This window comes from Pristis pectinata, chromosome 7 (genome assembly GCF_009764475.1).
Source record: "Pristis pectinata isolate sPriPec2 chromosome 7, sPriPec2.1.pri, whole genome shotgun sequence".
Taxonomy (NCBI): domain Eukaryota; kingdom Metazoa; phylum Chordata; class Chondrichthyes; order Rhinopristiformes; family Pristidae; genus Pristis; species Pristis pectinata.
In genome coordinates, this window is record NC_067411.1 from 22,455,675 (window position 1) to 22,477,570 (window position 21,896).

The following is a 21,896-nucleotide window of genomic DNA, read 5'->3' on the forward strand; positions in this document are numbered from 1 at the left end:
GGGAAAATGTTGGAAATGTGCAGCAGGTTAGGCGATGTCTGTGGAAAGAAAAACATAATTTATGTTTCAAGTCCAAGACCCTTCACTCAACGTTATTGAGTGGCAAGCAGAGCTTTGAGATGGAACCTTGAGTCCATTGTGGCTTGTGGAGGTTGGAGGATAAATAATGGTGATCAATTTATGTCGCTCTTGGCTTTTTTGATCAAGTGTATTGGTTTATTATTGTCACTTGTACTGAGGTACAGTGGAAAAACTTTTTATACAGGTCAATTCATTACACAGTGCAGATACATTGATTTAGTACAGAGTGCATTGAGGTAGTACAGGTAAAAACAATAAGAATACAGAGCAAAGTGTCACAGCTACAGGGAAGTGCATTGCAAGTAGACAATAAGGTGCAAGGTCATAACAAGGTAGATTGTGAGGTCAAGAGTCCATCTCATTGTATAAGGGAACTGTTCAATAGTCTTACCATAGTGGGATAGAAGCTGTCCTTGAGCCTGGTGGTGTGCCCTCAGGTTCCTGTATCTTCTGCCTGATGAGTCAGTGGGGTCTTCGATTATGCTGGCTGTTTCACCAAGGCAGTGAGAGGTATAGACAGAGTCCATGGAAGGGAGGCTGGTTTCTGTGACATGCTGGGCTGTGTCCACAACTCTCTGCAGTTTCTTGCAGTCCTGGGCAGAGCAGTTGCCATACCAAGCCATGATGCATCCAGACAGGATGCTTTCTATGATGCATTGATAAAATTTGGTGAATGTCAAAGGGGACATGCCAAATTTCTTTAGCCTCCTGAGGAAGTAGAGGCGCTGGTGAGCTTTCTTGGTCGTGGCATCTACGTTATTGGACCAGGACAGGCTATTGGTGATGTTCACTCCTAGGAACTTGAAGCGCTCAACCTCAGCACTGTTGATGTAGACAGGTGCATGTACACTGCCCCTTTCCCGAAGTCGATGATCAGCTCTTTTGTTTTGCTGACATTGAGAGAGAGGTTGTTGTCATGACACCACGTCACTAGGCTCTCTATCTCCTTCCTGTACTCTGACTCATCATTATTTGAGATACTGCCTACTACAGTGGTATCATCTGCAAACTTGTAGATGGAGTTGGAGCAGAATCTTGCCATGCAGTTATGAGTATATAGGGAGTAAATAAATGCTCATTGCTTTCATAATCCAGGGAGTTAATTTCTGGTCCTTCACGCAACTTTTTTTTAATCAGCCCCTTCTCTTCACCTTGTTCAGCTCCCCGCAACTTCCTTATTTCATTTGTACTTCAGTGGAATGTTGTTGTGTGAAGGAACTGACACAAAGGTGACAGCCAGTGTGGTATTTGACTACTATAAAATGCATAAAGTATGCCAGCCCTTGGTAGTAGGCAAACATGTATCTGCAAATATAGTGCCTCTGAAGGATGCATTTTACGAAATGCTTAGTTACTTTCAGGACACCCATAGCAACACTGGATCCAGATTGCTTCCTCCACTTTTGTATTGAATTCCATATGAAATTATTTCCAGGAAATGAATTCAATTTTATAAATTTGACCTGCTAATATGATCTGAGTAAGCTTGCCTATGAAAGGGACCACTTGGAGAAAATTCAGGAGGATGTTTAGCACCTGTGCGGCCACTCCTTAAGAGTTTAAAAACTGCATGGACGAGGGGAGAAAGACAGCAAAATAAAATGTCTATTTGAATTTTGGAAGCAGAGTTGGATGCTGTGATTGGAAAAACTTGTTGGATCATATAAAAAGGATAAACCTTCCTATCAAATGGCCTTTCTCGTCTATGCTTGGCTTGTTGTTGTCACAGCCAGAATGCTGCATTATGTTAGGCTATAAGCCATGAAATATAACCTGTTCAACAACATCCTGACAAAGTATCCACATGCCTGATATTACAAGCCTTACGAGGACGTAAGCACTGTACCTGAAAAAAAGATGGCATCTACTCCCTTCAATTCAAATTCTCCTAATTAAAGTGATCTCGTATTTGCATTTTGTTTGGGTGTTAATATTCCTCTTTTACTAGTTTTCAGTTCTATTTAATACACCAGGAAATATGTCTGAAATTTCTTCACCCAGAGTAGTTAGAATGTGGGCCTTGTTAGAGGACTGAGCAGTTGAAGTGAATGGCATAGATGGATTTGGGGGGAGATCTGGCTAAGTAAATGCAAGACAAAGGGATAGAGGAATGTGCTGATAGGGTTAAATGAAGTAGAGTGGTGTATACAAGAGCAAGATCTTGTGTTGAATGACCTATTTCAGTGTTGATGCATTTAATTGAAATAGTGTCCATTTCTGACATCTGGTGTTGGCCATGTGAATGATACTGAGTGTAACTAAGTATTCAGTGTTGGGGGGAGAAAAGATTCAAGAATGTGCTTGGTTTCCTTGATTAATAAGCAATGTACCCACAGACTCTTGGGAATCTCTGGTCCATGATGAATCAAAATGGAGAAGTATCATTCAGCATGTTGTTGATAACCTCAAGGCCTTGCATTTGGGAGGGCACAGAAGCCCTGTGTAAGCACTGAATTGGGTGCATGACCTCACAAATTACCCCTCTGCCCACACCAGTCACCTCAGCGCCCATGCCAGAGTGGAAGCAAGTCGTAAGTATTTTTTTCAGGCAAATGCTAGAAAGATTTAACATGTTTTATTTCCACACTTTGTAGTATAAATTGAAACTTTTTTTTCATCCATTTAAAATTTACTGACATCTATTGCAATGGAGAAGTCAAGTTTTTATCGTCAGATCTAAGTGTTACTTGATTATTCTGTGGGACTGACTTTGTTTCTCTTTTTCTTTCTTGTGCCTTTTCCATCAAAAGTGGACAACCTTGCTTCATGAAGGCTCAGCAGAGAAACAGATCTGTTGGAAAAATTGAGTGGCATGTTGGCAGATGGAGCTTAATCTTGACAAATGTGAGGTGGTGCTGTTTGGAAAGTCAGATAGGGTTCAGGCATGTACAGTAAATGGTAGAGCATTAAGGAATGTTGATGAACAGAATGCCCTTTTGGGTTCAAGCCCACAGTTCCCTGACAATGGCGATGCTAAGGTGATGAAGAAGGCATATGGCAAGCTTGCCTTCATAGGTCGGAGCATAAAATATATTGCAACTTTCCAAATGTTGGTTAGATCACACTTGGATTGTGTGCAGTTCTGGTCGCCACACTAAAGGCAAGATGTGATTGCGCTGGAGGGAGTGCAGTGGAGATTCACCAGGGTGTTGGCAGTTTGGAAGACTTTTTTTATTAATGGAGAGAGATTGGATAGGCTATGCTTGTTTTCCCTGGAGTGAAGAAAGCTGAGGGGTGACCTGATGAATGTACATAAGATTGTGAAGGGCATAAATAGGGTATCTAGTCAAAATCTCTTCCGCATGGTAGAAGTATCAAAAGCAAGAGGGCATAGTTCTAAAGTAAAAGGAAGGTGTTTTAGAGGGTATTTGTGGGGTAAGTTTTTTTTTAAAGAGTGATTGATTTCTGGAATGTTGCCAGAGGAGGTGGTGGAATCGGATACAATTAATACCTTTAAGATCATTTGGACAGACACTTAAATGGGAAAGGCATGGAAGGATATAGTTCTAATGTGGGCACATGGTATCTGTGTAGGTGGCAAAAAAAGGTCAGCATGGCATTGGTGGACTGAAGGGCCTGTTTCTATGCTGTACAACTCTGACTCTAAAATCCTACCTCTGCTCAAACAACTGCTGCCAATTTTCACTGTTTGGTTGATAATCTAGCCTTTGGCTGTTTAAATCTCGCTTGTAAAACCTAACAAAAGAACTTCAAAAATATCTTCTCTGACTTTTTAGAAATTGAGGTAAGAGTAATTTCAGTGTAAAAGTACACAAATTATGATTGTACATTAGCCAGCTGTACCAATTTCATACCTATATTTTTGATTTGGTTCACTTTGATTTGGCTGTACTTGTCCTTCAAAGGAATAGTAAAATGGATTGCCACTTGCCATGCCATCATCTAGCAGTGTTGTTTCATTTCTGTATGGCCCATTTCGCTGTTTTTGACAGTTTGAGATATGAAATGTAATAGTTTTCTGAAGCATTCTGCCAGGATTTACTGTAAACAGCAAATGAGCAACAGCCACCATTTGGTAGCCTTGTCCTCGCCATTTAATTTTCCCTGGAAGTTGCAGCAAAAATATCTGGATCCTGACATGCATCATTTAGCATTTACTTACAAACAAGTACTCTATCTAATCTTTAGATTGGCATAGTAAATATTTCTTCCTTTTTGTGCGAATGTCCCTGCGCAGTGATTAATGGCAGTGCACAAAATGATAGTTATTTGGGCAAAATGTTGGCATTTGGTGAAAATGGGCTCTGATGAAAAGACTGGAAATTTTTTAACAAAAGAATGCAATGATCAGGAGGAGGCCAATTGGCTCTTCAAGCCTTTCTGGCCATTCAATAAAATCATGGCTGATCCAAGATTGATAATCAAAGAAAAGATTCAAAGTATGGTTAAACTACAGTGAAGTTTAGTATACTTAAATATAAGTAAGCTTTTTTATATTACTGCTTACATTGCCTGGCTATGTTACTAGCCTGCTAATTTGCTTCAGACCACACTGGCAGGGTGGATAAATTGGAGGAGCATTAGGTTGGTAAACTTAAATTGAACTTCTCTCTCACTTCTGGCTCCTGCCTATGTGTTTCAGTTAGTAAATAAGAAAAAGGATTTGTAAAAATATTACAAAACCTGTCCTTCAAATGTGCCCTTGCCCTGAAGCTAATGTTGCCAATCTACCAATCGGGAGTGCTGAATAATTCAAATAGTATTAGTTTACTCGAAGGTATGCTCTAAATTAAACAGACTTGCATTTTTAAATTCTGAGCTTGCATTTGTTATTCGGGGTAGTTGTAATTTTTTTTTCCCCTCGGCCTTCAGGTCTGCCTTTGCCATACTGGCAGTATTCCTGAGTCATGTAGTGGGATGCAGTAGTGAAAAGTATCAACATCACACTTTAGTGACAATTTGTGTTGTGCTTCAATAAGATAAGAATGGAATGCAGTTAATTTGCCACATGTATTCTCTCTGGACAGGATGACCTCATTATGGTGTCTTTCTGCCCTATTTCTCCAATAAAGCTTTCCAGAAGTTTGACTCATAAGAAAAATTAAATTGTGATTATTTTAGGAGCCAAATTCTGTGGAAAATTTGGCTGTACAACTGTGAGCACAAGGCTTGTACTGTAATGCTTCCCCTTAACAGAATGGCATGAATGAGGAACACAAGCCAACTCCCAGGCAGAAAAAGACGCATATGGGTTTCTGTGCCACAGAGTAGCAAAAAGTCCTGAGAACTTGATTGAAGATTTTGTCCTTGAGAAGAAAAAAGAAATCCTTTGTTTTCAAACAATTGACATATGAATATAGATTCTAGAAATCAAAGATTCTTGGTGTTGAACCTATAATCTTAAACTCTAACAGAGTAAACCAGAGCAATTTGTTGTAATGCACCATTGTGGCTTTGTTCTGGAATTGTGGATAGAGAAGAAATGGTGTTGGGAGCACTCTATTTATGCAGAATACAATCCTGATCTTTATTTTTTTTTCCCCATCTGATGTGATATTGGGGCTTAATAGTTTACCAGAAAGTCTTCAAGTAACTTGATTCTTCCATGACTGGTAACTTGCGGCCTCTAGTTCAGGCTGTGGGTAATAGTAAATACACTATTTTTAAAAAAGCAACTGTTTTCTTTGATTACAATGTTTCTTAACTGGGGGCTTTTATAAACTGGGCATGAAAACATTTAGGTTTGAGGAGCTGTTTAAATTGCACTCACTCTTTGACATGACAGTGTAACAATTGCATCATGCACCTCATGGTTGGCAATGCTATTCGTGATCAGCTAGCCTGGCTCGTTCCTGAGTTCTGAAGGGGTCAGATTCCCATTGGAGGATGGGGCTCTTCCTGGATGATTCCACAAATCAATTGTATAATTGGTCAGGACTTCCAGTTGGTGGAGCAGTGAAGGTTCAAGAAATAATGAAACCGGATTGGCTCTTGTGCCATTGGAGACATCAGCACGATTGTTTGAGTTTTTTTTTCCAGTGGTCTTGTTCTCCCTTGTACAAACCAGGTTGGAAGGATTTTGGTAGATGAGACCTGTTTTCACTGGCCTTCAACTCTCATCTGGAGTATTGTCCAGTTATGTACCCTGTACTTGATTTTAGCAAGGTCTAGAAAAACAAGTAGAGGAGGATTACCAGAGTGGTACTGGGGACAATGGACATCAGTGATATGGAGAGAAGCTGGGTTTTTTCACCTTGGAGCAGAAAAAGTTAACGGGAGATTTAACAGCACTGTTTAAAGTTGAGGTTTTTGTGTAATGGAAAAAGGAAACTGTTTCCAGACAAGTCAGTGAACAGAAAATTAGTTTTGGGATGATTGGCTTGAAAACCAGTGTGGAGGGGCAGTGAGGAGTTTTTGTTTGAAACAATAGGTTATGCTAATTGGCAATGCATTGCTTAAAAGTGCAGTGGAAGAAAATTTAGAGGTAATTTATGGAAGGGAATTGCATACGTAGAAAAATAAAGTGGGATGGAGAAGATCAAGATTAACTGTAGGCTACTTTGAAGAGCTGATACAGGCTAACTGGCTTGTAAGGTATGATCCTTGTGCGGTAAATGGTCTGAACTGGTTCAATCAAGCTTTATCCTTGTAAGCATTTGTAGCTTTCTAAGCTTTGGCTGTTACTAATATGCATGTAAGCTCTTTGGACTGAGGCAAGTGTGGTGTCCACTCATGAGCAAGATGTGGAATTTTTAGTAGCTATAGAATACGAGCAGGTGCATCCAGGCCCATGTCATGAGATGAAAAAGTAATAGTGAACAGTCAACCAGATGGCTATCAAGTATGTACTTCTGTACAGTACTGTAAGCAAAATAAACCTAATTTTGGTGGTTGGGGGGGGTGGAATCCTACCAAATGCTGAACGTCTGCAGAGACAAATTAGAACTTGTTTGAAATTCTTCAACAACTTTGATATATTGGCACAACTGTCTGCTCAAACTGATAATTTCAAAGTTTTTCTCAAAGAAGCAAAGATATAAAATGTCAAGGCTGACCTTGATGTAAGGATTGTTTTGACTAATGTTGGAAATATGTGGTGATTGGTGGCAGCTGCTTGGTCGACAATACTGTGATTTACACCGGCCTCCCAGAAACACATTCTCGTGTGCTGCTAAGGTAATTGGAGATATCTTGACTTATTCGTGAAGCTTGGTCAGAGTTTGGCTAAAGGCCAGCATACATTCAAATCTGTCAGCAAGTTATTAAATGATTCCATGAAATTTCTTTAATCAGAACTATAGAATTGAAAACTCAAAACCTCAGACATGTAGGGGTAAAACTAATAAAATTGTTCTTGCTACCTTTTATAAAAGAACAATATAAACTTTTCTGTGGGGGGGGGTGTTGGGGGGGAAGGGAAGAGATGTTGTGAAAGACACCAACCTTGCCACAGAATTTACACTAGAGTCTCCAGGTCAATAATTCATCTGAGTCATTTTGGCCTCCACCCTATCACTTGCATTCTCTTTTGCTCTCTCTCCACCAATCTCCATCCCCTCCCACCCCTTCCTTTTCTGCAGCTTAAAACTTGTTTTCAAACTTTATCCAGTTCTGATGATGGCCTCTGACCTGAAACCTTAACTCCTTATCCTTCTACAGATGCTGCCTGATCTGGGTATTTTCTGATTTAGTTTCATTGATCCATCTCTGTGGTTACTATTTTGAGTGGGAAGGTCCACTCAGCATGTTTGAGCTGAAAATGCCAGCAATATTTTGGCCCTCTTGCATTCTCTTGGTGAGCTCTACGTGGATGAGGATGGAGCCATCTAAACAACATCATTGTATACTGTGGTATAGGGCAGCACAGTGATGGAGCAAATAGTGTTGCTGGTCAGTTCTGACTGCTGGTCAGTTCTGACCTCTGGTCCTGTCAGCAGAGTTTGCACATTTTCTATGTAATGGCATGAGTTTCCCCTGGATGCTCTGGTTTCATTCCACATCCCAAAGATGTGCTGGTTGTTAGAGTAATTGGTGACTGTAAATTGCTCCTAACGGGTAGTAGGAGAATGAGAGGGAAGTTGATGGGCACGTGAGAGAGAGAAAAGGGTACAAGGGAAAAAATAGGAGAATGGGATTGATGGAATTGTGTTAATGGGTGTGAAAGAAAATGATTTTTAAAAAAAATAAGTATTTAATAATAACATTGGAGTGTTTTCAAAACAAGATCGCACATCATTCATGAGGCAATATTTGGGTAGATGACAAAAGCTTAGCCAGAGAGTCTCCTAATGGATAAGAGATTTAGGAAGGGATTTCCAGAATTTGTGGCTTTGGTAAATGAAACTATGGCTGCCAGTGGTGGAACAATTTTATTTAAAACATTAAAATTTGCATTGATTATAAACTTAGAATTTGAGTGCTGATATCTTGGAGGGGAAGGGCAGTGGAGGGACTAGAAAGCATTGAAGAGAATTTTAACATCAAAGTGTTGCTGAGCCAGGAGCCAGTGTAGGGCAGGAAGCACAGTAATGATGAGTTAATGGGTGTTGATGTGAGCCAAGACATGGGCTGCATGACCTCTGGCTTGCTGAGGATAGAATAACAGGTTGGTTAGGGTGCATTGAAATGGTCAGATTGAGAGTCAACAAAGGCAGTGATCTTGCATTGATAGAGCTCCTATTAGAGCATACCCCTATAAAGTGAAGAGCTATCACAATTGAGTAGTTTAATGACCCATATTGTAACTTAAGTTTGGCTATCCCCAAAACATCGGTTTCTTTCTTTGTTTGAAATACACCCCAGTTAATCATTCGTTTTCATTATTCTTGGAGTTTTTTTCTCTGAGCACCTGTACTGTGTAGCTGAAGAGCTTTACAAGTAGTTGCCTTTGTGACTGGAAATCTTTTGCTTCTGTTTTTAATACAACATCTGTCGATGATGCAGGATATCCCATGAGGACTGGGTAGAGATTGGAAGTCAATTGTGTGCATTTTTACTGGAAAAGATTTTTTTGTTTGAGAATTGCTACAGTTCTGCAAACTATTAGTGGCACTGTTACTGATGCCTGTCATTAGCTGTTCATGAGTGGAGCAAAGTTGGTAATAAAACATAATCTGCAAAGCTCTGTGGTGCCTGATGGGCATAAAGCAATTGGAACGTTCTTTAGATGAGTTAATTAATCATTTAGTTGATTGCCCAGTTGTAGAATTAGACACCAACTACATCACAAAGCTTTGGCTTAACTGGGAGATTCATAAGCATGGATTCCTCCTTTTATTCATTTGTTATTTCGTCAATTTTCAAATTTCCTCTGCAAACCAAAACAAAAATAGGTGTGTGATGTATAAAACCAGCTTTGCTATAATTAAGGGAAAAGTCACCTAAGATGCCTCATTAACCATGCTTCACCCAACATAAGGTTTAGAATTGGTTTATCCTTGCATTGGTCTGTGATCATAAGAGCAGCAAAGTTTTGGCTGAAATCTGCTCTTTGTGTAAATTGCATCCACCATCTATTGCGTGGACGAGAAGAAATTTCTTTCCTATTAAAATTGCTCTTTACTACCTTGCTGTTCAAAGGATGTGAATATTGTTGACCATGCCAGCATTTGTCTATTCTTATTTGCTTTATATTGAGGAGGTGGTTAAAAGTTAACCATATTTTTAGACACTGGAGTCTCCTATAAGACAGACCAGGTAATCTGGCAGATTCCTTTCTCTGAAGGGCATTAGTGGATTACAAAGTTTTGGTCATACAGCACCAGAAACAGGCCTTTGGGGCCCACCATGTCCATGCAGACCATCAAGTACCCATCTATACTAATCCATTTATCAGCACTTGGTCCATTGTCTATTATGCCCTGGCAATTCCAGATGCCTAAATCGGATGGGTTTTTAATGACAGTCCAGTAGTTCCATGGTTACTGTTATTGAAACCAGTTGTTTTTAAGTTTTAATTCTAAAAAGTTAAATTAATCTGCTGCTGTGATGGGATTGGAACTCCTATCAGTGTTCCTGAACTCCAGCTGCTAGTCCAATATCTTAACCATTCTGTTATTGTATCCCATTAGGAAGGAAAGGAAAATGACATGTTAAAATACATTTTATATTGAATTTTATCTGCTAGCTTGATTTCTGACACGTCTAAAATGGCTCTTGTCAAGACACAGTATCATGACATCGGGCACAGTCATTTGTCATTTGAGCCATACAGCACAGACACAGACCCAGTGGGCTGAAGAGCCTGTGCTGACCATCAGGTACCCATTCACACTAATCCTACACTTAATCCCATTTTGTGTTGTTCTTATTCCTATCAACTCTTCCTAGATTTCACCACTTGCCTAAGGAAAAGGGTCAATTTACAGTGGTCAAGTAACCTACCAACCTGATTGTCTTTGGGCTGTGGGAAGAAACCCATGCAGTCACAGGGAGAACAAGCAAATTGAACCTAGGTTGCTGGAGCTGAGAGACAGCAGCTCCACCAGTTATGCCACTGGGATAAGAGAATGAGGCGTTTCATGCTTCTGACATTATTAGGTTATGATGTCACTGACTTCTTAAGAAATTGAAGGAGCAGTAGAAACTGGGTAATTACTGAGCTGTCAAATTAACATCAATTGTGGGATGGTTACTGAAACCTAACATTAGAGTGACTGAGCTCAAAACAAGTCATTGCTAATTTCTGAAGAATTGAAATGTCTTAACGAGTCAGTTAGAGTGTAACATGTTATCATGCATTGGAGGTATTCTTGGATTGGGCAAGTAGTTAGTTAGATGGGAAATAGAGAGGAAAGATAAAGTATTCTATATTGGGATTAGAGAAAGCAGGGAATTGTGCATCCAAGTCTACAGACAACAGTGGGTTATGTGGATGAGAGGTTTTTTTTAAATGTACGAAGTTCAACATGGGGAAGTAAACATTGGAGCAGAAGCCTCTTACCCCTTTGTACTGTTAATACAAGAAAGCCATTTGGCCTATCATGTCTGTGCTGACTTCCTATCAGTAACTTTCCTATTCCACTCATCGGCTGTTTCTCTGTAGCCTTGCAAATTTTTCTCCAAACACAGTAATCTTTAAAGGTGGGGAAAGCTGTCTTCAAATTTGGAGTCCATGTGCACAAACTGCTAAAAAGCAAAAATAGCTAAAATACTTACAGGTGAATAGAATGTAAGCACTTATCTCAAAGGGATTTGGAAGCGGTTGAAATCTGGAACCCTGATCCGAGTCTAGGAAATGTTGGACATTTATTTGAATCTGCTGTTTCCCTCAGTTATTTAAAAAAGATTTAAGGGTTAATTTTGAAGACTGGTTACACAAACACATCTTGGATTACCTTAAACTCCAGGGAGAAGTGTGATCCATTTGATCTGTTTAAAATTATTCCACATTTGTTGGGCTAATACAGACAAAGCAATCCAGAATAAGTGGGCAAGATATTAAAATGAAAGCCAGGCCACTTTGGGAGTGAAAGCAGGAAATCTTTTTGTATACAATGGCAATCTGGAATGTACTGTCCCAAAAATACCATGGCTATGGAGCCAGACTCCAACTTATAAGGAAAGGGTTCTAAGGGAGATCAAGCAAAAGTGGGTAAATGAGAATGGAGACTCTTCTTTCTCCATGATCTGATGGAGTAGAACAGGCTCCAAATGGCTGGAGCTGGACACGTGCTGTAGTAGTTCTAGATAATGCAGTGGCATTTCTGCAGCACACTTTCCCCTTACAAGCAGGATTTAAGGCCAGGCCAGTGACAATTCAAAAATGAATTACATGGAATGTAGAACAGTACAGCACTGGACAGGCCATTTGGCCCATGATGTTGTGCTAATATTGATGCCAATTTATACTAAATGTCGTCATCATCGTTGTAGTCATCCTCCTATGTATCATCCATATCCCTCCATTCCCTTTTTATATTCATGTGTCTATCTAATAGCTTCTTAAACTCCACCAAACTGCCTGCTTCCACTACTACCCTGGTAACCTATTCCAGGCACCAACCACTCTCTCTGTATTTGTTTTGTGTTTATATATACTGAATAGCTCCTTGCATTGCCTTTTAAACTCTTTTCTTCCCCCCCCCCCCCCCCCCCCCCAAAAACCTTAAAAGCATGTCCTATGGTGTTTGACATTTCTACCCTGGGGAAAAGATTCTGACTGTCTACCCAATCTATGCCTCTCATAATTTTAAAAACCTCTCAGGTCTCCCCTCAGCCTTCAATGCTCTAGGGAGAACAACCAAGGTTGTTCAACCTTTCCTTGTAGCTCATACCCTTTAATCCAGGCAGCATCCTGGTAAACCTCCTCTGCATCCTCTCCACAGTCACCACATCCTTCCTATAATGGCGTGACCAGAACTGCACGAGATATTCCAAATGCGGTCTGACTAAAGTTCTACATAGTTGCAGCATGACTTCAACACCCCTACCAATGAAGGCATGCACTTCATACACCTTCCTTACCACCTTATCCACTTGCATAGCCACTTTCAGTGAACTATGGACCTGCGCACCAAGATCCCTCTGTACCTCAATGCTATTAAGGGGCCTACCATTAACTGTATATTTTCTCCTCCTTTCATTTGACCTCACCCTTGCCCAGATTAAACTCCATCTGCTATTTCTCTGCCCACAATCTGTAACTGATCTATATCCTGCTATATTCTTTGATAGTCCATTACACTGTCCACAGCTCCACCAATCTTGGTGTCATCTGCAAATTTGTTAATCCACCCATCTACATTTTCATCAAAATCATTGATATATATCATAAACAACAGAAGTCCCAGCATTGGTCCTTGCAGAACACCACCGGTCATGGACCTCCAGCCAGAATAACAGCCTTCCACCCCTACTGTCTTCAATGGACAAGCCAGTTCTGAATCCAAACTTGCAATTCACCCTGGATCCTATGCATCTTTATTTTCTGAAGCAACCTATCATGAGGGACCTTATGAAATGCCTTGCCAAAGTCCATGTAGATAACATCCACTGCTTTACCTTCTTCAAGCTCCTTTGTCGTCACCTCAAAAAAAAACTGTCAAGATTGTAAGGCATGACCTGCCCCACACAAAGCTATGCTGACTGTCACTAAGCAGGCCATGCCTTTCCAAATGGGCATAAATCCTATCCCTCAGTATCATTTCCAATAGTTTTCCTACCACTGTGAGGCTCACTGGCCCATAGTTACCTGGATTATCCCTATTTCCCTACTTGAACAAAGGCACAACATTTGCTACTTTCTAGTCTTCTGGGACCTTGCCCGTTGCTGGTAAGGACACAGATCTTTGTCAAAGCTCCAGCAACTTCTTCACTTGCTGCTTTCATTATTCTGGGATATATACTATCAGGCCCTGGGGACTTATCCACCTTAATGCTTTTCAGAAATTACCTCCTTAATCTCAATGTCCCAGCACATCAGCATTCCCCACTCTGCCTTCACTATCCTCCCAATCCTTCTCATAAATACTGACGCAAAGTACTCATTAAGTACCTCAGCCACGTGCTCTGACTCCAAGCGCACATTCCCTCCTTTATCCTTGAGTGGAGTTATCCTCTTTCTTTATGTATAAAATGACTTGGGATTATCCTTGATCCTACTTGGCAAGGACATTTTGTGCCCCTTTTGGCCTTCCTAATCGCCTGCTTCATCACTTTCCTGCTGTCTTTATGTTCTAGAAGGGCCCAGTCTGATTTTAAACCTTTAGGTCTGACCTAAACCTTGTATATGCTTCCCTTTTCCTTTCTGACTAAATTTAGAACTTCTCGGGTCATCTAAGGTTCCCTTGCCTTACTGTCCTTGTCTCGCTCCTTACCGGAACATGCCGATCCTGAACTCTGATCAGCTGGTCTTTAAACAACTTCCACGTGTCAGATGTGGACTTGTCTGACAGCTGCTCCCAATCAACACCCCTCAGCTCCTGCCTTATCCTGTTGTAATTTGCTGTTCCCCCAGTTTAGTCCCTTCCTGCAAGGTCAGATTTTTTTCTTATCCTTGCTCATAACTCTTAAAACATACCCAAAATGTTCACTCACTATCGTGTCTGTTACTTGGCCTGGCTCATTTCCCAGAACTAGGTCCAGTATGTTTTCTCCTTTAGTTGAACTCTCCACATACTGTTTCAAGAACTCCTCTTGGATGCACTGAAGAAGTCCCGCCCCATCTAAGCCTCTTGTATTAAGAAAGTTCCAGTCAATACTGGGGAAGTTAGTCTCCCACTATGACAACTGTTTCTGCACCTTTCCACAATCTGTCTACATATCTGTTCCTCCACCTCAGTGACCATTGGGGGCCTATAGTATAATCCCATCAGTGTAATTGTACCTTCCTTATTTTGGAGCTCCACCCAAATTGCCTCTGGATGAGCCCTCCAGTATGTGCTTTGAGTGCTGCTGTGATGTCCTCCCTTATCAGTAGTGCAACCCCTCCTCCTCTTTACCCTCTGTCTATCACATCGAAAACAACAAAACCCAGGAATGTTGAGCTGCTAGTTCTGGCCCTCACACAACCAGGTCTCTATAATGGCAACAACATTGTAATTCCATGTACTGATCCAGGCTGTAAGTTTATCCTCCTTGTCCATAATACTCCTAGCATTGAGCTAAACACATTTCAGCCCATCAGTCCTAGTATGTTTATTAGCCTGCCCCTTGCTGCCCTTACTTTCAGTTTTGCTTTTCATACCACCTGTTGCCCTGCTATTGTGGTTCCCATCCCCCTGCCACTCTAGTTTAAACCCACCTGAGTAGCACTAGCAAAGCTCCCAGTGAGGATCTTGGATCCCCTCCCAGTTCAGATGCAAATCATCTTGTTTGTACAGGTCCCACTTGACCTGGAACAGAGCCCAATGATCTATTAACCTGTAGTCCCCCCTCCTGCAGCAGCTCCTTGGGTATGTATTGAACTGCATAATGTATCTATTTCTCACCTCACTACCATGTGGCACGGGTAGTAATCCTGAGATTACAACCCTGGAAGTCCTGCTTTTTAACTTTCTAATAGCTCCCTGAAATCTCTTTGCAGGACCTTGTCCCTGCTCCTGCCTATGTCATTGGTAGCTATATGGACCATGACCTCTGGCTGCTACCCTCCCCTCAGAATGTTCTGTATCTACTGCGAGATATCCTTGACCCTGGCACTGGGGGAGGGGGGGCAATACCATCCTGGAGTCTCGATTTTTGTGGCTGCAGAAACTCCTTTCTGCTCGCCTTGCTGAGTCCCCTATCACTATCGCTCTGCCTGCTCTCACCCTTCCCTTTGCCTCCGAGCCAGGCACGGTGCCACTGACCAAGCTACTGCTGCTGGCCTCTGAAAGGCCATTTTCCACCCCCCCCCCCTCCCCACCAAACATTATCCAAAGGGGATATGTTAGTGAGGGGAATGGCCACTGGAGTCTCCCTACCTCCCCTTACTTCTCCTGGTGGTTACTCATCTATCTGTAGCCTGCAGCTGAGGTGTGACCACCTCACTAAACTCATCTGTGATATCTTTGGCCTCCTGGATGATCCTGAGTACATTGAACTCCAGCTCCATTTCCTTGACCTGGACTGTCAGGAGCTGCAGCTGGGTGCACTTCCCACAAATATAGTCATCAGGGAGACCACGAGGTTCCCTGACTTCCCACATCTTGCAGGAGGAGCATTTGACTGCCATTTTGTCTACACTAAATGAAAGGTGACAGATTAACAGGAAAATAAAAACCTTGCCTGTTCTTACCTGCTACTCACCTGTGCCTCCTCACCAAAGTCTCTTGAGCCAATGGCTCTCTGATACTATTAATTTCAGCACCTTGATTGGAAACATGTAGATTGTGACGGTGACTGTTTCCTAGCAGCTTCCCGTCACTCTGGGAACTTCCCATGATGCAATTTCTATGACAGATGCACAATTACTTGCATTGTTCCCTTTGCAGTGCTCCTTTTGAAGCATTGTTTGGGGAAATTAGATCATGTTGACCATCATTGGGCTGTTTGGGGACAAATGGGGACCCAGTCTGTGCTGTGAGGACTTGGAAGATAAATTGATCTGGAGGGGTGGATCAAGCCTTTGATCACTGGGCAATTTTTCAGAGGAGACTGCCTTTTACAATCAAGTTTAATTAGTATTGTTAGTTTCCCAATGAGCTGCTAGATGGTGCAGCAAAATGGGGCAGATGGACATTAATGATTCCATTCCTGGAACAGTGGACATGGGTTAGCTGTAGAGTGTAATTTTATTAAAACATTTGCTCTCTGTTACCCTATCTGGCTCTGGCACGAAGAATATAAATGGAAGCAAGAGTAGGTTGTTTGGGCCCTTGTACCCGCTTCTCCATTAAACAAGATCATGACTGATCTCCTACCTCAGCTCTGCATTTGTATACCAACACCATATCTCTCAATTTCCTGTGGAAAAATCTATTGAGCTGTCTTTAAATATAGTCATTACTGGTGCTTCTCAACCCAAGAGGGTTGAGAATTCCAAGGATTCACTGCTCTTCAGCTGATGAAATTCCGTGTCTGTTCTCAATGGTCAGTCTCTTTGAGACTGTGGAGGAACATTCCCCCCCCCCCCCCCCCCCCCCCAGTTCTAGACACACCATCCAGGGGAAACATCACTCCCACATCTACCTTGTCCATAAGTATTTTGTGCTACTCAGTGAGATTGCCTCTCATTCTAATTCACTAGCTCTTCGGCTCAGTCCAGATCAACTCCCTCGTTTTAGCCTTTTATATTAACTTGCTCATCCGTTTATGGCATCTCCAACATTTCTAGCTGTTCCTTCAACCGACTGAAGCCTTGGCTCTGGAAGTCCCCTTTTAAGGAGTTCTTTAAGGCATACCTTCAAACCTACCTCAAGAACTTTTGAACACCTCCCAATCCCTATGCCTCCATGTTAAACTCTACAGAACAATTCTCTAGTGGCATGCTTAATTGTGTAGTTTATAGATCTGAGTGGTTGGTGGAATTAAATGCATGGTAAAACACCCTGTACAGTAGGTTGGTTGCTGTGGGGTGATCAAGAGAAATGATTGGTGGTTGTCCTTTTGCTTTCCTGTGACAAGGGACCTGTTTTTTTCTTTAAAAAGACTATTACTAGGAAATAAGTTCGTGCTTCTCTGTTCATTGTAATGAGTAGTGAAGTCTTTACCTAAATTGGCCAGTTTATCTTCCATAGTAACATCTTCCAACTACTTCTTGACATAAGCTTGCTATGTGAAATTTGTAGAAGTTCACTGAAGAAACCTAAAAAAAGAACTTTTTTCCATTTCCCCAGCTGTGTTTAAACCAAAAACATGACCACAGTGGAAAGGACGTGTCCTTTGAGGAGACTCTGTTGCTATACTGATGCAATACCGTACAGTGTCCCAGTGCAATATCTTGCTCACCCCACCCACTTTGCAATGGGACTGAGACGCTGCTGTACTTCACTGCAACTTGTCCAAGGGTCTGGGAGGGAGAGCAGAATGTTTAATTACAGTGACAGGATGCTTGCTTAAACATCCAACATACACAGGATACTCAAAGGAACGAGTGTTTCTTTCATGCAGAATTTATGGAAAAAAAACAAATACTTAATGTTAACATGAAACATATGGATTCATTTGGAAACAAAATAAATGGACTCCCTGCTGCTTGTTACAGTCTGTGGAGGCAAAATACCAGAAGTGTTTTTCTTTTCTGGCTTTTTGAAATCTTTATTTTTCCCTGCTTCAGTAAGTTGTGTTATTTTTAACATGTGTGTGAAGGCTCTGTACAGAATTTTCCATAGGCAGGGCTGCTGAAATGAGATGTTTGTGTCTTTTCCTGCTCCCAATGAACCATGCACTGTTCTTGATCTACACGAGGCAGGGAATTCCAGGGGAGGTGTGCCTACACCAAACCTATGCTGTGAGATGAGCAAGAATCTCAAGGAGGGAAAGAATCAGAGGGAGAGATCACAGATAGCAAATGTTTTCAAAAGATGCACCTTCAATTCTGTTAGTGCAGACTTTACACAGGATTGTAATTGAATTGTATGAGCCTTGCATGGCATTGGTTCAAACATTATATCCTGGTTGCATCAATTGAGTGTGCAGTACCACAGCCTTAGTGTCCCTCTTCACTGAGGAGTGACCCTGGCAGATGGGGAGTTTTATTTTGGAGTTTTGTCAACGATTTTTATTGTCAGAGGGCAATGTTGTACAGCGGAGGCAGTCTGATAGCCTTTGTTTTGCAGATGTGTTGGTGTAAGGTCCATTCTCATGTATACTTTAGTGAACAAGTCAACAATGACTTTCATTTCAACCTCCTGGACATGAGCATAAATGGATATTGTTTGCTTATAGCAATTCAATGACAGAGGTTGAGGTGATCTTGGTTCTTGAGTGGTGATAGCATAAGCTTAAGACAAAAACATCTGGAATAAAGGCAAAATGTTGCAAATAGTCCACAAGTTAGACAGCAGATCTTGGAAGGGGAGATAATGTTTTGGGTCAAGAGCCTTCATCAGAATTTGCCATTCATTCTATAGTCCAACTCCACTCCAGTAGCAAGCTAGTTGGAGATGAAGTCCTGTATTATAGACAGACAAATTGAGAAAAGCTTGGGGGTGATGATGCAATCTTGCTTGACACTAATATGTACTGAAATTGAGTGTTGTGGACCTGTTGGCTAGAATTGTGGCTTGCATACAGTTTTGCAGCAGACATGATTTGAGCCATATTTCTGCATCAAGCAACTTTAAGAAGAATGTTTCACTGTCCCTCTCGATTGAGGCAAAAAGCTGTGCTGCTCCCTGGACTTCCCTTGGATTTGACGTGTGGTGAAAATCATATCCCTATTGATTCCAGATGGATGGAATCCACATGGTGATTCAGGAAGCAGCTCTTTGGCCTCTGGGAGGTGGTGGTTGACTATGGCAATGACTGAGACATACTGCAGGGAGACTCATTTATTTGCTGCAGGAATATTTGTCTCATTTCTTGAATTTGTCTTGATTCTGGTATCTCTAAAGTTCCCTGCTATGCCCTCCTGCTCCCAGGTGTGGGAGATGAGTTGTAAATTTGTAATTGATTTTTCTCCAAGTTTTAGAACTTCAGTGGCGATACCATCTACTCCTGAGGCCATGTTTTTCTGTTAGCCTATCTCCTTATTAACTTGGCTGTCTTGGGTTGAGAGCAAGGCAGGATAGAAGAGTTTAATGTGGGATGGAGTCATGTTTAGAGAATTCTTCAAAGTGCTGCTTCCAGTGCCTATCAGCAGCTCCTCTGTTCTCTAAGTTCTTATCCATCCCTGAAGTGAGGGGTTCTTGGGTATTTGAATCATGGATGGCCTTGACTGTACTAAAGAATGTGTACATGTTTTGGTTGTCAATGAGTTGTTAAGCCTCCTGCCCATTCTTCATCCATCATCTGTTCTGTGGTCAGAGATTTTCTGTTGGATTTAGTTTTCAGGTTCCTGTAGAGCTGTTTCAATTTTTTCCTTGTGGTGTAGTGGAGTTTCCAATTCGTGAACACTTTGCATTTTCAGTTGCTTAGCTTCTGTATCTCCTGGCTGTCCACATCAAAGTGGGTGGAATGTTTATTACATAGACAAATGTAGCTTTCATTTTAAGGCTTGCATGTCCAATGAATCCTTATTTCGCCTAATAATGGACATTAATAGGGACCCCAAATTGCAGCCAGTTGCTTTACCCAGATGGATTTAACTTGTGCTTGATCAGATTGCAAATATGACATCCCAGACGTTGGCATTAGATTAATGTTAAAAGACATTGTTCACCCTGCTCTAGTTTTTTGATGATCTTAAAGTCATGATGATAGCAAGATCGTTGAAACTTTTGAAACTGTGTCTTTGGGTGGGGCACAGGTTCACAGTAGTAAGAGGCAAAATTAAGGCTTCATTTCAAAATGTACATCTCCATAATAAGCCTGATGGAAGAATAGTCTCTATTGGATGAGGTAATGTAAGTGGGGGGGGGGGGGGGGGGTGGAAAAACTGCAAGTCCTTAACCTTGCAATATGCATTGTCTTTGAGGAATGATTGCTCATCTTGATTTTAAAAAAAAGACCAGAGATGGGATGAATGGTCTTGTGCTGGGCTAAGATTCTCAGTTGGTTTTCCCATTTTGTAAAGAGCTTAAAGAGGAGTTGGTCATTCAGCCCCTCAAGCCAGGTCTGTTCATTTAGATCATGACTGATACTTTGCCTGTGGCCTCCCCTTTTATAAAGTGTTTCAAAGATTGGTTTTATCAATTGGTTTAGTCTGATGATAAGACGGTGGAAAGTTCTGATTAATGCTGGCCATTTAATGTTTATATCTGATGTAATTTATTGAAGGAAGAATTACTAAACGTTTAATTTTCTTCTGCCCTCAGCTGGCCTGCTGCTGTGGTTCCAGCGACTGCTCTCTCTGCTGCAGCAGCTGTCCAAATATTAAAACCTCCACGGGGACCCGGGTCATGTATACTCTCTACCACATTCTGGGGACCATTGTCTGCTTCCTTATGTTGTCTCCAACCGTGGGAGAAGCATTGAGGACACATGTAAGTAACAGATTAATGACATTAACCCTTTCCCTTCCCACAGATGCTACCTAACCGGTGGAGTTCTGATTTCTTCTTTTCAGTTCTCCTGCATCTGCAGGTTTTTGATATTCGATCTTAAGGAACTAATCATATTTTTGTAATTTTTTTTTTAAAGTTTAGTTTGACCTACATTTTAGTTGGTCCTTCACAGGATGAGGACTTTGCTGGCAATACTGACATTTTTGTCCACCTACTTGCCCTAAGCTGAGCAGGCAGTTCAGAATCCAAGTGGGTCTGCAGTCAGCTGTTGACCAAGCTGGGTAAGGATGGCAGCTTTCCTTCACTGGAGGATATCAGTGAACCTTATGGAACTTTTATTTTGATCTGATGGTTTAAATGTAATTGCTGATACTAGCCACCAATCAAATTGCCAGGGTTAAGGAGCACTTAAAATGGAACTGATCATCCTAATTATTATGCTTTAATAGAGGATCATGTGTTCTATATGAAGGAGACCATCTATCTCCAAGTTATACAACAGGGAAACAGGCCCTTTGGCCCAACCTGTCCATGCTGACCATGGTCCCCTCCAAGCTAGTCCCATCTGGCCCATATTCCTCTTAAACCCCTACTATCCATGTACTTTAAATGTTGTTATTGTACCTGCCTCAACCACTTCCTCTGACAGCTCATTCCATACCCACACCACCCTATGCGTGAAGAAATTGTCCCTTGCGTCCCTTTTCAGTCTTTCACCTCTCACATTAAACCTTTGCCCTTTAGTCTTTAGTTCCCCTTCCTTCGGGTGAACACATTTCTTCCCCCATCTTTTACCCCTCATGATTTTATACACCTCTATAAAGTCACCCCTCAATCTTGTACATTCCAAGGATTAAAGTCCTAGCCTGCCCATTCTCTCCATATAACTCAGGCCCTCAAGTCCTGGCAACATTCTCAACTTCTCTGCTTTCTTTCTGGTTTAATGATGTATTTGCTATAACTGGGCAACCAAAACTGTACACAATACTTGAAGTGTGGTCTCAGCAACATCTTGTACGACTACAACATAATGTCCCAACTCCGATACTCAACACCCTGACTGAAGACCAGTGTGCCAAATGCCGCCTTCACCCTGTCTACCTGTGGTGCCACTTTCAGCAAACTATGTACTTGTGAAACAGAGGGACCTGGGAGTACAACACTCCCCAGGACCTGATCATTCACTGTACAAGTCCTACCCTGGTTTGACTTCCCAAAAAGCAATACTTCACACTTGTCCGAATGGAAAGCCATTTGCCAATCCTTGACCCACTTACCAAGCTGACCAAGATCCCCATACTTTTTGATAAACATCTTCACTGTCTA

General features: G+C 41.6%; 1 protein-coding gene across 2 annotated transcripts in view; it reads left to right on the top strand.

The window, feature by feature from the left end:
• Nucleotides 1–21,896, top strand: part of serinc5 (serine incorporator 5) — a 57,673-nt gene that overhangs the window by 6,792 nt on the left and 28,985 nt on the right. For both annotated transcript variants that reach the window (XM_052020220.1, XM_052020221.1), the window contains exon 2: nt 20,382–20,549. In XM_052020220.1, the coding sequence (XP_051876180.1) occupies nt 20,382–20,549 (168 nt within the window). The remainder of the gene's footprint in view (nt 1–20,381; nt 20,550–21,896) is intronic.